The 16,987-nt window shown below is 40.5% G+C and overlaps 1 protein-coding gene across 1 annotated transcript; it reads right to left on the bottom strand.

Moving 5' to 3' along the window:
• Positions 1-1,767: 1,767 nt before the first annotated feature.
• Pdcl2 (phosducin like 2) lies at positions 1,768-14,262 on the bottom strand. Its single transcript, XM_057773105.1, has 5 exons — positions 14,148-14,262; positions 13,474-13,564; positions 9,465-9,608; positions 7,022-7,230; positions 1,768-1,919 (listed from the first exon to the last, which is right to left on the bottom strand). The coding sequence occupies exons 1-5, from the start codon at positions 14,176-14,178 to the stop codon at positions 1,768-1,770; spliced, it is 627 nt and encodes a 208-aa protein (XP_057629088.1). The 5' UTR covers positions 14,179-14,262.
• Positions 14,263-16,987: the final 2,725 nt, after the last annotated feature.

The raw sequence follows: 16,987 nt of genomic DNA on the forward strand, positions 1-16,987 counted from the left end.
TCCAAAATATATAAAGAACTCAAGAAATTAGACATCAAAATTCTAAATAATCCAATTTTAAAATGGGATACAGATCTAAACAGAGAATTCTCAACAGAAGAATCTCAAATGGTTGAAAGACACTTAAGGAAATGTTCAACATCCTTAGCCATCAGGGATGCAAATCAAAATGACTCATACCAGTCAAAATAACTAAGATCAAAAACACCAATAATAGCTTATGCTGGAGAGGATGTATAGTAAGGGAATACTCCTTCATTGCTGATGGGAATGTAAACTTGTACAACCACTATGAAAATCAGTATGGTGGTTTCTTAGAAAATTGGGAATCAATCTACCTCAGGACTCAGCAACACCATTCTTGGGTATATAGCCAAAAGATGCTCAATCATATTACAAGGAGATTTGTTCAACTATGTTCATAGCAACATTATTTGTAACAGCCAGAACCTGGAAACAACCTAGATGCCCCTCAACTGAAGAATGGATAAATAAAATGTGGTACATTTATGCAATGGAGTACTATTCAGTGGTTAAAAAAAAAAAAAAAAAAAAACCTCAACGTGAACCTTCGGTTTTGCATGCAAAAAGTTTACTTTTCATTTTAGCTAATTTTAACTGTTAATTTCAACACTAAAAAAGAGATGAACAGCTACTATTTTTTATTAAAAAAAAAAGAGGGATAGAGGAATGATTTAGTGATTAAGATCACTGGCTGCTCTTTCAAAGGACCTGGGTTCAGTTTTCATCACCAACATGGCAGCTCACTGTAAGTCCAAGTCCAGGGGATTTGATGCCCTTTTTGGCCTCTCTGAGCACCAGGCACGGGTGATGAGCAGAGTAACGTGCAGGCAAAGCACCAGCAGAGATAAAAACAATTAAAATTGAAAAGGAAAAGACGACATTTGGAGATGCTTTAGACGTGATTCCATGGAAGGGGAACTGATGCTCATGCTTACGTGCATCGGCTAGTGCAAGAGCTGCACTGGACTCCATGATAGTGAGGCTCTTCCTTTCATCCCAAGATTGAGGTATCCTGAACAAGAACTAATCCACCCATTTCTTAAGGAGTTAGGGAATTAAATGGCTATAACTAGGCAGCCATTTCTTTGATAAGATTTTCCTAGAAAATAGATTCCAAAATGTACCAACTTAGGAGTCTGTAAAGGTGGCTCCCAGGTAAACTTCAAACGTGAACCTTGTCCAGGTCCTCAGTACCCACATTAAAGCAATGCAGTATTGGGAAGCAGAATGCAAGGACCCAAGGATGAGGACAAGGGAGTGCACTCCTTGCTCAGCCATCCTGCTTTGCTATGAGGGCCCCTATCACAGAAATTAACGAGGAGAACCATTAAGGAAGATACCCAAATCAACCTCTGACCTCCATATGCACATTCGTAGGCATGTACATCTATACATACATGGATGCATACATACAAAATGTATTAATTTTATTTATAAAGTTAAATTTATTTTCTTCCATGGGTCTTTTTGGAAGTGATTATGCAACACAAAAGACTTAAGGTATTTGCTGGTTTTCTTCAACAGGCATCAGAAAAAAGTAAGTCACAGAAAAATACTAAGGAGTAAAAGTTCATATTTTCAAGAGACAATATTCTTAAACACCTGAAAAATTTTCAATTGACATGTAGGCTCTAATTCTTACATAAAAATAAAAATAAGTTCTATACCTTTTTATCTGATTATAAAGTCAATAGAAAATAAAGCATTCAATACATATACATTGAAGCTATTTATTAACTAGTTCTACTTGGCATCATTATCACTGTTGGAGCTGTCACTGTCATAAATGGAAATGTTTCTAATTGAAGACACCATCATATCTGCAATGCCTTTTTTGGGGTTTTCTTCCAAGTCAGTCTGTATTGCACCAACTTCTGATAGTTTCCATTCAAGTTCTATAATAGATAAAACCCATCATTAAACTGGATAAAAATCTCGGGGAAATGGAGATAAATTTCTCATCTACATGAAACAGAAATTGACCTTGATAAAATTAGCATGGAAATTGAGGATCATGAGAGGGCTCACCAGATAAAGGAGCTTGCCACCAAGTCTCACAGACAACCCGAGATTGATCCCTGAGACCCACATGATGAAGGAAAGATTGATTTCTAATGTTATCCTCTGACCATACCATGCACACTATGACATGCCAGCACACACACATACACACTAATCACACTATGCTATGCCAGTATACATCACAACCTGCACATTATGGCATGCCAATACACACACACACACACACACACACCACACTATGCCATGACAGTATACACACACATACATACATACAACATAAACACTGTGGCATGCTATTACACATACACACATACACACACACACACACGTTGTGGCCCACAAAGGGAATGGCACTATTATGAGCGACAGCCTTGTTGGAGAAAGTGCATCACTGTGGGGGTGGGCTTTGCAGTCTCCTTTGCTCAAGCTTCCCTCAGTGTGACACTCAGTTCATTTCCTGTTGCCTGTTGATCAAATGTAGGAGTCTCAACTCTAGCACCATATCTGCCTTCACACCGCCATATCCTACTATTTTATTTTGATAATGGACTGAACCCCTGCAACTGTAAAGCCAGCCCATTAAATGTTTTTCTTTATAGAGCTGCAGTGGTCATGGTGTCTCTTCACAGCAACAGAAACCCTAAGAACAGTCAGTAGCTGAGGAATGGGTAGAAATGCTTACAAGATAAGGAAGAAGTCAAGTAACAAGGAATATATATGGGTCATAACCAAACTGACAAGATACCGTCATTCCTTGGGCATTGGATGGGCATGCACAAAGTAAAGACCCTAACTAAACAAAGCTCTGGTACAGGGCGAATAGCTGAGTAGTTCATAAAGATTAAAACTCAATATTTAAAAAATAATGGACTATTGGGAAGAGACACACCCAATATACCTAAAAATAATTTAGACAGTTAATAGATTTTTAAAAAATATATATATAAATTACCAAAACACAACACTAACTTTAGTGTTCTATTAATACAGGGATTAAAAAATACAGCAGAGACCTCAGAAATAAATTGGTGCATGTAAAAATTGCAGCAGAAACAGAAAATACCTCATCCCCTGCACCAGGATGGTTATTTTTTTTCTTTTTTTAAATATTTATTTTTTCATTTATTTATTATGTATACAGCAGACCTAATTACAGATGATTGTGAGCCACCATGTGGTTGCTGGGAATTGAACTCAGGACCTTTGGAAGAGCAGGCAATGCTCTTAACCACTGAGCCATCTCTCCAGCCCCCAGGATGGTTATTTTCAAAAACAAAGCTAACCAGTGCTGAAAGGGTCAGAGAGAACGTGGGAGCCCTGAACGCTGTTGGGTAGAGTGTAGTGGTATAACAGCTACAGAAAACTGTATGGCAATTCCTAAAATAACTTATGAATTACTGTATGATCTGGCAATTGCAGTTCTGGGTATTGGCAGATGGATGGAGATAGGAACTGCAGCAGATGTCTGTACACTGGCTTCCTTGGTAGCAGCATTTATTACAGATCAAAGACAGAAGGACCCTGACTGTCCATCTAGCCTCAAAAAGAACAGAAGTTGCAAGGCGGGACACAGCTATCTATGCTTCTGCGGCCAGGAATGCTGAAGCAGGAGGACTCCAAGTTCAGGCCAACTGGGAAGATCCCGCCTCAAAAGAGACGCGTAGAATAAGACAAGGAAAACGACCAAGATTGTAAAAGTTCATATTCTGCATACTTTGTAGTTTAAAAGTAAGTTTAAAAACGGTGGAAAATGAAGTTTCAGTAAATGGCATTAGGGTAACATAAAAAACTTAGATCCATTCTTTGTAATACTTCATTACAATGTTATTTAAGACCTAGAGAAAATATAAGGGGATATCTTTTTCTTTTTCATCTTAAAAATATATATAATGGCTTTTAAAGGGAAGTGTTGCGGGAGGTCCTTCCGCTCCTCCAGCCAATAGCCGCCGAGATACCAGCCCATTGGGGCATGGTCTCTATCCCTTTAAAAAAGCGGCTACTTCCCTCCTCTCTCTCTTTACTTCCTGCTCCCGTTCCGGCGACTAGACTTCTTCCTAATTGCATGCACAGAGGGCTGTTGTCTGGGACGGTGATATGTAAGTTTATTCCCCTTTAAATAAATACCACCCTATTAATCACAATTCCAAACTGGTGTGGGATTGTTTATGACTTGCGCCTTCAGGGAAGCATGACAAGTATAATTTAAAAGGTTAGTAAATTTAAAAAAAGATTAGTAAGTTTAACTCTACCAATACAATTTTTGCCTGACAATAAAGTGAAACTAGAGCCAGGTCTGCATATCTAGAGCCTCGGCTACTTGAGATGCGAAAGGAAGATTGTTTGAGCCTAAGAGTCTGAAGCCAGACTCTGTATCAAGAGAAAAGAAAGAAGCAGTGTTAGCCTGGAAGTGTAGCTCAGTGGTGGACGGTTGGGCTCAATCACAGGTAATACATGTACTCAGAGAAAAGAAATTTGAAGTGGCAAGCTGCCAAGAACCTGTGTGCAACTCCATAGAAGCAGTGGACAGAACTTCACAGACTTCTGCAATCCACTGAAAGAACACACTGAAAAATGAGCAAAGCAAAAGGAAGACACCAAATGACCAACATCTACGAAAGAATGCTAACCCCACTAGTATTCCAAATTTAAAGAGTCACCGGATATTCTGTAGTGACATTATAGCTGAGGGTAGAGCACTCGCCTAGTGTGCATAAGGCCCTGCCCTGGGTTCAATTCCCAATATTGCCAAACCCAAAACGATAACATTGTCTGTCAGCTTGACAAAATCACAGCAGCAAAACAATTCTAAGACTTGATAGGGATGTGGGTAATGAGAACTCTCTTACAGGGCTGATAAGAGGAGAAATCAACAGCATCATTGGTAGAGCCTTAGTTTCTTTTCCCGTTGCTGTGATAAAAACACTCTGGCAAAAGAAACTTAAGGGAGAAAGGACCTATTAGCTCACAGTTCCAAGTTACAGTTCTTCATGTCTGCAGTCAGGGAGAGCAGTGGATACATGCGTAATTACTCAGCGGGTTTTCTCCACTCCTACTGCAGCACCCTCTGCCTAGGGAGGGGTACCACCCACAATCGACGGGGCTCCCCACCTTACTTAACATGATAAAGGTAATTCCCCCTTACACACCCCAAAGTCCACCTCTCAGGTGATTCTAACTTATCAAGTTGACAACACCATCACAGGTACCTTCCTAGTGGAGTTAAAAAGTGGAAAAGACAAAGAGATTTTTCACAAATGGCACAAGGATGACAGAAAAATTGTCATTAGAAAATGGCAATCAGCTCACTTTCTCTCAGAAAGGAAGTAACAAACATAAATTAAGGGGTATTTAATGAGAGAATGATAATATTTAAAGTTATTAAATCAGATATAAAAGGAAGAAGTTTGGAAAATTATTGTTAAGCTTAAAAAACAAGGTTGAGGATACTATACTGTGATTTACTGAATAGTTTCAATTTTAAATACAACCATTCCTTACATTTCTCTGTGTGTGCACGCACTAAAATACATATATGTATGCTCACTTACACATTATGACTAAAGTACAAGTAAATGACCCAGTCCCTCAAAACATAAATACAGAATAGCCATATGACCTAGCAATATAATTCTGGGTTTATTTACAAAATTATTGAAGAGATGATTTGTACATCCATGTTTTCACAGCATTATTAATGACAATCAAAAGGCAAAAGCAATGTAAGTGTCGACTGAAGAAGGAAGTATGCCTGCAATGTGGCCCGTTAGACACTGGGGCACTGTTCAGACTTCAGAAAGGAAACCAAAGGATGAATTTTGATAATGTAATGCTGAGTGATATCAGGCACAAAAGAAAAAAGAAAAATGTATTATCCTACTTCATGATGTGTCTAAAATCATCAATTTCATAAAGACAGAAAGTATATTGGTGGCTTCCAGGGGTGGGAGAGAGGGTAATGGAAGGTTGCTGTCTAATGGGTCCAGAGTTTCACCAGACGAGATGGTAAGAGCTGTGGATAAGGATGCAGGTTCCAGCAACACAGCAATGTGAACATCAGTGTCACTGAACGGCATAATCTAACGCAATGATGCTAAAGAATTTTAGCTTCACAAAACAGAAAGATGCTTAATCAGTCCGGGAACACATGGTAAGATAAATGGAAATGAGGAGAACCTTAGGAACAGGGTTTGGACTGGAAGGATAAAGGTGGGGAATTTAGGTAAAAGTAGAGAGTTTAGGAGAAAGTGTGAGCACAAAGCTCTGTCTGGGGTCTCCAGTGACTAAGCCCAGCCCGACTAAGGCAGGCACTACCCAGGACTGAGAAACAGATGTGAGAAGGTGGACTGGATTCTAAACGAGATGGTTTGCATTTTAAAAGTTATTTTAGACAGACACATTAAGAATTTTAGGCAAAAAGTATTATGATAGTCTAAGCATGCCGACAGGAAACCTGATCTGGAGGTATTTTAAAAGGGAACTGAATGGGGGCTGGAGAGAGACCGATCCCAGTCCCACGTGGTAGACCATGAATGCCTGTAACTCCGGTTCCAGGGAATGCAACACCTGTTTCTGGCTTCCATGTGCACCAGACATGCACATTGGCACAGGGACACACACACGCACACACACACATACATACACAGGTAAACACATACATGCTAAAATAATTTTTAAAAACTTAAAAAGAGAAGAAAATTAAGGTAGAAATTCTGTTTCAAAGAAATAAACTTTCATACTTGTTCCTCTGGAGAGCTTTTTAGTTGTTACTTTATAAACATTAAAAAATAACATCAAGCCGGGCGGTGGTGGCGCACGCCTTTAATCTCAGCACTCGGGAGGCAGAGGCAGGTGGATCTCTGTGAGTTCGAGGCCAGCCTGGTCTACAAGAGCTAGTTCCAGGACAGGAACCAAAAGCTACGGAGAAACCCTGTCTCGAAAATCCAAAAAAAAAAAAAAAAAAAAAAAACATTATTACCTTCTAGCTTGAGATTTATCCCTCCACATTCTATAATTCCAATGAATTTGCCTTCTATCTGACCATTTTTATAAACAAAAATTGTTGGTAAACAGTTGTCATGGTAGTGTTCAATGCAGCTATTCACGATGGCTTTAAGAAATTTAGTTTCTGGGAACTTTCTTGCTAGGAGGCTAAGATGCTGGTTAACCAACAAGCACATGGAGACGCTGAAAAAGAGAGTGTATAAAAGAATGTATTCAGAGTATTTCAAATGCAGATTGCTTCCTTTAGTCTAGTAAAGTAAGGGAATATCTATGGCAAAAATAGAAATTTACCTCTTATATAAATGCATATTTGTACCCTAGGAATGATGCTGGTACCCTGGGAATTGGCATCCTAATTTAAGTGAACTATATTCTACTTAGCATTTCTTTAATCACTTAGCATCCTGGGTGGAAGAAATAGGAACACAAACAAAGAACAGGCATGTCTAGGGAATCTGGGGCAGTGCTGAGCTGAGGTAAAGAGATCCCAACTCTTTCACTCCAATGGCACAGGTGCTCACATCCAGAGTGTGTCATCTCAGACTTCTTTGGCTTTCTAAGAAACTTCACCCACAGTCTTCCACATCCTGGATGCCGATGTCCAGAATTATTTTTCATCTAAGATTTAAAGCTTATTGAAATCAGAATCCCAAACTTCGCATTCTCACGGCTCCATTCATCGCAGAAGCCCCGCCCACACTCTCCCTCCATCCCTTCCTCCTAGTCTCCCTGTGAGCTCAGGGCTGACTTCCTGCCACCCTGCACCCGCACACCTCCACTTTCTTCCACACTCCTTGGTTTTACTCCGTTTCTCTCTCCTGTGTTCTTACTTTCCCTTCTGCAAAGAATTTCTCCACTTTACATAAACATATTAAAGCTCAAAATCTTGTTTTTTTTAAAAAAGAAAACCTCATAACTTCACATCCCTTTCTAATAACCATTTTCTTTCATTGTAGTCATAACCAAGATGAAAAGGTGTGTGTGTGTGTTTGAAAAACTAACAACAAAATCTGCCCTCTTGTGCTCTGTCGCCTCTGTTCTTGGGATGCTCTCTTTTGGTTTCCGTGATGCCATATTCTGCTAACTTCCTTTTGACCTCTCTGACTTCCCTCTTCTGTCTCCATGTTAAATTTAAATGTTTTTCCAAGCAGCTAGTAGATGTCATTTCTCTTCCTTATCCAACTCCATGCTCAAAGGGGGGAAAAACAAACTGATATTTTTTTTGATATTTCTTAAATTGGCTTAGATCAAAAATCTCTCTACAATGTCTATTCAGTATCAAGTCATATCAACTCTACCTCCTTTTGAAAATGCTATCTCCTCTCTTTGGCCACCACTTCATTGGCTCCTTATCTGAGCTACATTGTTACCATAAATCTGTTTCCAGATTTGTTACTCATATGTATCCTTGACCCTACTTACAAAGGGAACACAACATGGAAGTGTCATCATATAACCTTCATGGAACCATCATCACAGAACCTTCATGAAGTGTTGTGATATACCCCTCATGGAAGGGTCATCATAAAACCCTCATGGAAATAAGTCAGATTACCCACATTGCCCAAGCTCAGGAAACTCAAGTGGCTCCTCCTCACTGGCTCCTCCTTCATGTCCCTTCAGGTCTTTATAATGCGGACACTGCTTTCCTGCCCAGCATGGTAGTCTGTCTGACACTGCATCACACTGTATGACTAAGGCAGAGCTAATACTCCAAACTCTGGAAGTACTGTGATACTTTGGACTTCTGCACTTCTGTTTATGTTGTACAGTTCACTCAAGTCTGTCTACTTTCCCAACCTAAGAAACTTCTTTTCTTTTCTGATGCCAACACCAGGATGAGAACTTGCTGTGTAGTTATTTCCTCAGGGTTGAAACATTTCCCCCTGGAGGGAGGGAAGCTGGAGAACCACAAGACTCAGGAAGCTATGGAAATTGTGTGGGGGGAGGCAGGAAACCATCAAGATTTACAGATTTAGAAAGCCCACAATTGCAAGACTCCTAAGCCTACAAGACCCTGGGAATGGAGCTCCGCTGGTGCTTGTCTAACACGCAGGAAGTCCTGGGCTGGGTCCCCACTCATTTCAGAATGTTGGGGGTGGGAGAAGGATCAGTAGTTCAAGGCCATCCTTGGCTGAGTTTGAGGTCAGTTTAGTGGGGCGTTGGGGGGATATATAGGAGGTTTAGTTACCAAACACCTCTTTTCTAACAAATGTGGTATTCTTCAGATTGAAAATGAAACTATTTTAGTATACTTAATTTAATCTCTAAAGATAAAAGTTCTATAATATATCCATACGAAATACATGTTCCTTTCTCTTTAATACTCCTCATCGTAGGTATCACAGACCCTAAAGCTAGGAGCATTTTTAAAACATCATGGCACCAACAGTCTGAAATACTGTGGTAATAATTACCTTGATCGGTACAGATGAATTACAACCCACAAATCCTTTTCTGCATTTGTAACTTCATTCACATACTGATTTCCAGAAATTTCTCTCAATTCCCCAAATTTTTGTTTCTTCTTAAGTGCTTTCCATTCCTGTAACCGTTTTTCTCTAGTTGAAACAAAAATGTTAGTATCATATTCTTTTATTTATTATTTATCTCTCTGTGTCTCTCAGTCTGTCTCTCCTCTCTCTCTCTCTCTATCTCTCTATCTCTCTATCTCTTTCTCTCTGTATGTGTGTGTCTGTCTGAGTTTATTTGTTCCAGGTGCTTGCATGTGCCTAAGGAGACCAAAAGGCTTTGGATTCCCTGGCAGTGGAGTTACAGGCAGTTGTGAGCCATCTGATGGGGGTTCTGGGAACTGAACACTATAGCATATGCATACATGCATGTGTGTGCCTGTGTGCATATGAACACGGGTATATGTGCACACCTGTGCATGCTATTGCACATGTGTGGAGAACAGAGAACATCTTGTAGGAGTTGATTCTCTCCTTCCAGCAGGTGGGTTCCAGGGGACAAATTCAGGTCATGGACTTGGCAGAAGGCACCTCTGCCCACTGAATCATCTCGGTGTTCCTCATTTCCTGCATTCTTGATGTTCTGGCATCTAGAACTTTGCTAATCCTTTAAGGAATACTCATTTCAGAACTGGCTGGTTCTGAGAAGGAACAAACACTTGCCAAACAGCACATTCTTCAAATGCAAGCCAGCCAATTCTGAAAGCACATCCTTGGTCATTTTTTATTTTCTCTTAGTTTTTGAGGCAGGATTAGCTATGCCCCTGAGACTGGTCTCACACTCCTGAGCTCAGACTGTCCTCCCAACTCAGCTCCCAAATGTCTGGGGCTTTGGGCATACACCACCATGCCTGATTTCTGTGGTTGTTGTTTTCTTTTCTTACAAGGCTCCCTGCCCTAGTCATCCCAGAACCTGGTACCAGATAACTAACAACAGACCTAACCCAGAGCCCACCAAAATGATTCAAACTAGCCAATCATAAGCCTCTTGACCCCGCCTTGCTTGTTCTTTCCCACAGAAACCACAACGAAGGCTGTGTCAGAGATTTTTCCCTTGCTGCTTTTGATCCTGGCCTATTCAGGTGTTTCCTTTTGTGGGACCACGTGCCAGGGTGTGCCCCCTTGTTCCCGAGAATGGTAACTGTTCAGTGGCACCCACCTCCTGATCATATTTGTAGCAAAGTCAACAAAAACTCCTGTGCACACTTTGGAACACATTGGTCTCGTTTCATACATGAAGCATGCCAGATGACGTATGTTACTTTAGGTAACAATGGAGTCAAACACAAAGAGAATAATGATGCAGAGCTAGGTCTACCACTAGGCACCTTCTTAGTGGCACAACTATCAGCTTCTCTCTTCCCACTCATTTTCCCTCCCTAGTTCACTGGAAAGGTTAACACGGGTTAATCCTGCCACCAAGAAGACACTGTTGAGTGGCCTGCAGCTTTCTTTTAGCAATCAAATCAACTGTGCCTCGCGTACATAGACAGAAAACCCTCTAGCTATTTTAAGCAGAAAGGAACTTAATCTGGGAAATTAAGTGCTTTGCAGACTTTCTGAAGAGGCGGAAAGAGCAGGCTCCAGGCTGAGCAACCAGGAATGACTCCCAGGACAACACTGCAAAACTGGTCGGCCAAGGCGTCTTTGCCGCAATCCAGAAACTGGGGAATCTGGATTCCAGTTGTTGGCCCACATGTTACATTACTCTGAGACTCAGAGAGGCACAATAACAACCGCTGGCACTAGGAACCAGTCTCCCTAGCAACAATCTGAGGATGAGAAAGTGCTGCCAGAACAATGGCTCCAGAATCATGACACAAATTCTAGGTTCAGACCACTTACGTGAATGCTATAGGCTTTCCCCGCTGCTTTCTCCATTAATTTAGCTTTGAACCCAAATATCCTATGAGTGTGTTAGCAGAACCTGAACCCATTTGCTATCCTTGCTGCAATGGAGTTTGGGAAGAAAGCAGCTTTAGCTCCTAGCTTCTGGCTGCCGTGACACACACCAGAGAAAGGGACGCATGTCCGGAAGACGGTCTAGTGTATCTGCCACAGAAATAGACTGCAGATAAGTTCACAGTGACGTTTAGACTTTCTTCTCCCTTTTAGCTACAGGAGCCTCTGGGTTCAATTCACTTGCTATTTCATAGCTGGTTACCTACCAGATGGCATTTTTGTCTCTAATTTCATGAATAAGATATTTTTCACTTCTTTATCTTTACCCGAGGCTTTGCTAGAACCTAATTATCATTATAGATTCCTCTTCGGTGGCTTGCAGGAAAATCACATTTGCCAGCTTCCATGTGAGGGCAGATGGTGACAGAGAGAGGTGAGAGTGGTGTACCCATCTCTGACTCTCAGTCCTAAAGTGCCCTGTGCTGTCTTCCACACAGATCCCTGACTTACATGGGAGGAGGTTCAGGATCCTAAGGTGATCTGGTCCTAAAGTACCCAGGCCACAGTCACTGCCTGAGAAAGAGCAGCTCGGGGAAGTATAGGAGATGGATCAAAACGTTAAGGGTCCATTACCATGATACAATTCAAAACACTTTCAAATTTTATTTTTATTTTATTTATGTGTATGGGTCTTCTGCCTGCATGTATATCTGTGTGCCACTTGCATTCCTGGTACTCATGGAAGACCATGGAAGACAAAAGAAGGTGTCAGATCCCCTGAAACTGGAGAGGGTTGTAGGCCTCCATGTGCATTCTGGGAAACCAGATCCTCTGGAAGATCAGTCAGTGTTCCTAACCACTGAGCTACCTCTCCAGCCGCAATGAACTTTTTGATTGGCACAAATAAATCTTGTATCTATTTGCAATTACCTCCTACTTGTTCTTTCCAAGATCTGGCATCTAGCAATCTGTTCTACTTATATAGCCTTTTCTGACTTATTTCTTTCTCTGATGGTATTTTCAAAGCTCATAGATTTGGTATTCATAGTAGCTACAATGCCCAAGGCAACTTATGGAAGGAAGAGTTTAGATAATCTCCAAATGGCTTATGGTTCCAGAGGGACAAGAGTCCATCATGGTGCATAAGTGTGGCAGCACATAGGCATGGCAGCCAGAGCAAGAAGTTAAGAGACCACACCCTCAACTGCAAGTATAAAGGCAGAGAGAGCAAACTGGAAACAGGGCAAGGCTATGAACTCTCAAAGCCACCCCACCGTGAGTGATGTAGTCCTCCCTACGGTGATGTAGTCCTCCCGACGGTGATGTAGTCCTCCCTGTGGTAAGTGACATAGTCCTCTCCATGGTGAGTGATGTAGTCCTCCCCATGGTGATGTAGCCCTTCCCACGGTGAGTGATGTAGTACTCCCCATGGTGAGTGATGTAGTCCTCCCACTAAGGCTGCACTACTTCTCCAAACATTATTGCCAAATGGAGACCAAATGTTCAAATATTCAAGCCCATGAGAAAAAAAATCCTACACCTTTCATATTACAAGTACCACACTCCAGGAGAATTGAGAAGAAACTGGACTAAAATGAAGACCATACAGAGGGTTTCACAAGTCCAAGCAACCAAAAGAACGAATCAGAAAATTGAACAGTAGGACTATTGCTACTATTAACCCAGAAGACAGATTAAAAAAAAAACAAAGAAAGTGAACAAGGATGAAAAGGCCTACAGGCCACTGTCCAGCAGCTCGACATAATACTTTGGGAGCCCCAAAGCAGCAGATACAAGAAAAGAGAACATTTTCAGAATTAATGGCCAATGTAATTAAAGACACAAGTCTAAAATCCAATATATCAGATACACTTCAAATAGGACAAACCCAAAGATATCCACATAGCAACACAGCAGAGTCAAATTGTCAAAAGACAAAGGCAGAATCTTGAAAGAGCAAGAGAAAATCAAGTTATGGCATAAAACAGGTTCTTAGTGAGATTTAACAAGCCAGTTTCTCAAGTAGCAATCCCACAGTAACACAATACTGTACCTATATATTTCAATAGCTTTTATGTCTTCTTCATCAAATTCATCCTCAGCTTCTTTCAACTGTGCAAGGGTCATCTTCTCATACGGTTTAACTAAAACAAAAATTCAGGTCATCTAATGGTCTGAACATTATTTCTACTTTATAATCAACTTCTAGAAAACAAAACAAATGAAAAATCGATAACCCTAACAGCTTAGGTAATAGAAATCAATAATATCTTTAACAAACTTGTAGCAACCAGCTAAAGCATGGTCACATGTTACAAAAATTGTAATATTAGCATTTTTGATCTCAAAGTTCATAGAACTGAGAGGATACTTGCGAACAAAGATGGAGAATTAAACAGAACCCATAAATTTAGGTTTCCTCCAAGTACATGGAAACATTAATGAATAAGATCCTATATTGAATTAACAAATGAGAAGGTAATTTCAAAGTAGAGGCATATGATAGAAAAAATCTGTGTCTTATACACATATTTCAGCACTTTTATTAACTGGCTTGTGCTTTACAACACACAAATCATTCATTTTAGGTGGCACTCTCCTAATTTTGAGAGGACAGGCAGAGTTTATATTAAAAGATATCTAGTCCCGTCTCCCGTGTCACAAAGTGTATTTTTACCGCCTTCACTGCATTATTCTTCCATGCAGCCCACCAAATGCACACTGTACCCATTGCCGCCTCCTGTAAGCGTAGCACCATCTCTTCGATTTCATCTTTTGGTTCTTCTTTTGGAGGAAGAATGCCAAAATTTCTTAATATTTCATTCCATTCTGTATCTTCATTTGGATCCTAAAAAAAGACAATCTATTAGCACAGTTTTACACTGTACAATGTGCTGATAAAACTGATTGAGGGGTGGCACATCCAAATACAAAGCTGTCCATGGACTTCACAGCTAAGGTTTGGAGAACAAACCTACTTCTCCTACCAAGAATGGGACTGCATACTTTGATTAACAGGACACATCTATTCTCAGTACTACAGAGAACTTTATAAGAAGATCAACTTAGGGGCTGATCAGAAGGCTTATCAGGTAAAAACAAGCCACATAAAGATGAATCACAGAATATCTGGATTATGTATATTATTGTGTTTTCTTTGAATTTTTTGACTGTGAAGGAGCTAAGTACAGAGAGAAATTTCATTGTATGGGCTGCTAAGTTAAACCAGCATGTATATTATAAAGGTATTGACTTCAGAATTTGTGTCTAAGGATATATTGCTTTGGAAAAGAGGTTCTTCTTTTGTTCCCACAGAGGATGAGAACCTGTGGATTCATTCCAGGCTAATGTGGTTTGATACACCAAGAGCCCCTGAAAGGTCGCCATGAACACCCCCAAAACATTACTTTGCCCAATAACAGCAGACAGAAGTTTGGATAGAACTACGCCCATATTCCCAAATATTGTCTATAAATGTTTGTTTACATTTAAAGGGAGAGATGCTATAGAGATTTGCATTGGTATGGATCTTATTTATTGATACAAATTTAAGGTCAATTTTGTTATATGTATATTTCTGCTCTTGATTAAGGTTATTGTGTGTGCAGCTCATTTAAAAATGTAATGTATATTAAGAAATATAGGTTAATAGATAATCATCTATAATAGTCAAGCTTGTAGTCATGTTAGTTAGATTTCCTAGATGTATAGAGATATGTTTCAGATAGATAGCTATTCTTTAAATCTTTCAGAGACCTTCAGAATATGTCATTTTTAAAGTTTAAGAACTTAAGACTTTTCATGACAGTGAGACATATCTCCTCCAGGCAGCACCAAGCTACTTCAAGAGGATGATGGGCATTGAAGAGGCTCCTTATGAGGTTGGTTGACCATTTGGCAAGAAACTGGTCTTGCCTAGACTGCTTGACAAACTGCCAATGAACTGGACATGCAAGACCTGAAGAGAAATGACGGCTAAGCTTGCCTAAAGGTGAGATGAACCTTCGTGGTTCCTGCTTCATGAAAGAGTCTGTATAACATTTTGCAGGACACAGAAAAATGTGACAGACAAACTGCCAATATACGTGGAACTGTCTTTGAAATTTCCTGCTTTATGGAAAAGTCTGCTGCATACTATGGACCTGTAGGCTGAAGATGGATGCCCCAACAGTACAAAAGAACTTTGGAGCCAGGCGGTGGTGGCGCACACCTTTAATCCCAGCACTTGGGAGGCAGAGGCAGGCGGATCTCTATGAGTTCGAGACCAGCCTGGTCTACAAGAGCTAGTTCCAGGACAGGCTCCAAAACCACAGAGAAGCCCTGTCTCGAAAAACCAAAAAAAAAAAAAAAAAAAAAGAACTTTGGGTGACTGTCCAGGCAGTGAGATTTCTCTGTCAATTCTAGAATTCTGAATGTTGCTTACAATGCACTTCCTATTTACTTAGGTAATATAATATCCTTCTGGAGTTTTTGATTGAGTTGAAGAAGAGATATAGTTTTCCTTAGTTATGATAAAACATAAAGTAAATATAAATATTGTAACTGTAATTCTTGCTGGATGCCTGTTTTGTTATATATAATTTTACTATGTTAAAGTCAAAGCCTTCCTTTTTGTTTAAACAGAAAAGGGCAAATGGTGTGGGAGGTCCTTTTGTCTGTGTGTTGCTTTGATTGGTTAATGAATAAAGAACTACTTTGAGTCTATGGCAAGGGCAGAACAGAACTAGGTAGAAAAAAGCTAGACTGTATGCTGGGAGAAAGAAGGATGGAGTCAGACAGAAGTCAGTAGCCCCGCTGGAGACAGACACTGGAACTTTAGCTGGTAAGCCACAGCCATGTGGCAATGCACAGATTAATAGAAATGGGTTAAATTAATATGTAAGAGTTAGCCAATGAGAAGTGTAGTAGGTGGAGCTGGCCACATCCTGCTGCCCGGCTAGCTTAACCCCAGAAATAACCACACAGAAATTGTATTAATTAAATCACCGCCTGGCCCATTATTTCTAGCCTCTTCTTGGCTAACTCTCACATCTTGATTTAACCCATTTCTAATAATCTGTATTTCACCATGAGGACATGGCTTACCGGGAAAGATTCAGCATGTTTGACCTGTTGACTGGCTTCACGGCGGCTCTCTGTCTGCCCTTCTTCCCAGCATCCAGTTCTGTCTACTCTGCCTACCAAATTGCTGCCCTATCAAAAGGCCAAGGCAGTTTCTTTATTCAACCGATGAGAGCAACACAAATACAGAAGGACCTCCTACACCAGAGAAGCTAGAGCTAATCGGCCAAGCAGTGATTTAAATAATACAGTTTCTATGTGGTTGTTTTGGGGGTAAGTGGCCAGGAACCAACAAGCACCTTCTCCCTCCAACATAAAAGCAAGTGGCTCATTACCTTTCCTCAGCACTTTATGTTCAATTTCCTTTGAGTCTCACTTGCAAATCCCTGCCTCTCAGGTTTTTCTTAGAGCTCCCATCTCTGCCCGGAAGTCCTGCCTATCCTCTCCTGCCTAGCTTTTGGCTGTTCAGCTCTTTATTAAACCAATCAAAAGGTACCTTAGGCAGA

Source organism: Chionomys nivalis, chromosome 6, assembly GCF_950005125.1.
Source record: "Chionomys nivalis chromosome 6, mChiNiv1.1, whole genome shotgun sequence".
Classification (NCBI taxonomy): Eukaryota; Metazoa; Chordata; class Mammalia; order Rodentia; family Cricetidae; genus Chionomys; species Chionomys nivalis.

What these genes read in the sequence shown, in the direction of transcription:
- Pdcl2 (XM_057773105.1), bottom strand. Translation starts at nt 14,178, where the DNA reads ATGGTGCTACGCTTACAGGAGGCGGCAATGG. An exon ending in CTTACAGGAGGCGGCAATGG is followed by an intron (nt 13,565 to 14,147) that starts GTACAGTGTGCA and finishes TTTTTGTTTTAG; the next exon opens with TTAAACCGTATGAGAAGATG. An exon ending in GATAAATCTCAAGCTAGAAG is followed by an intron (nt 1,920 to 7,021) that starts GTAATAATGTTT and finishes TATCTATTATAG; the next exon opens with AACTTGAATGGAAACTATCA.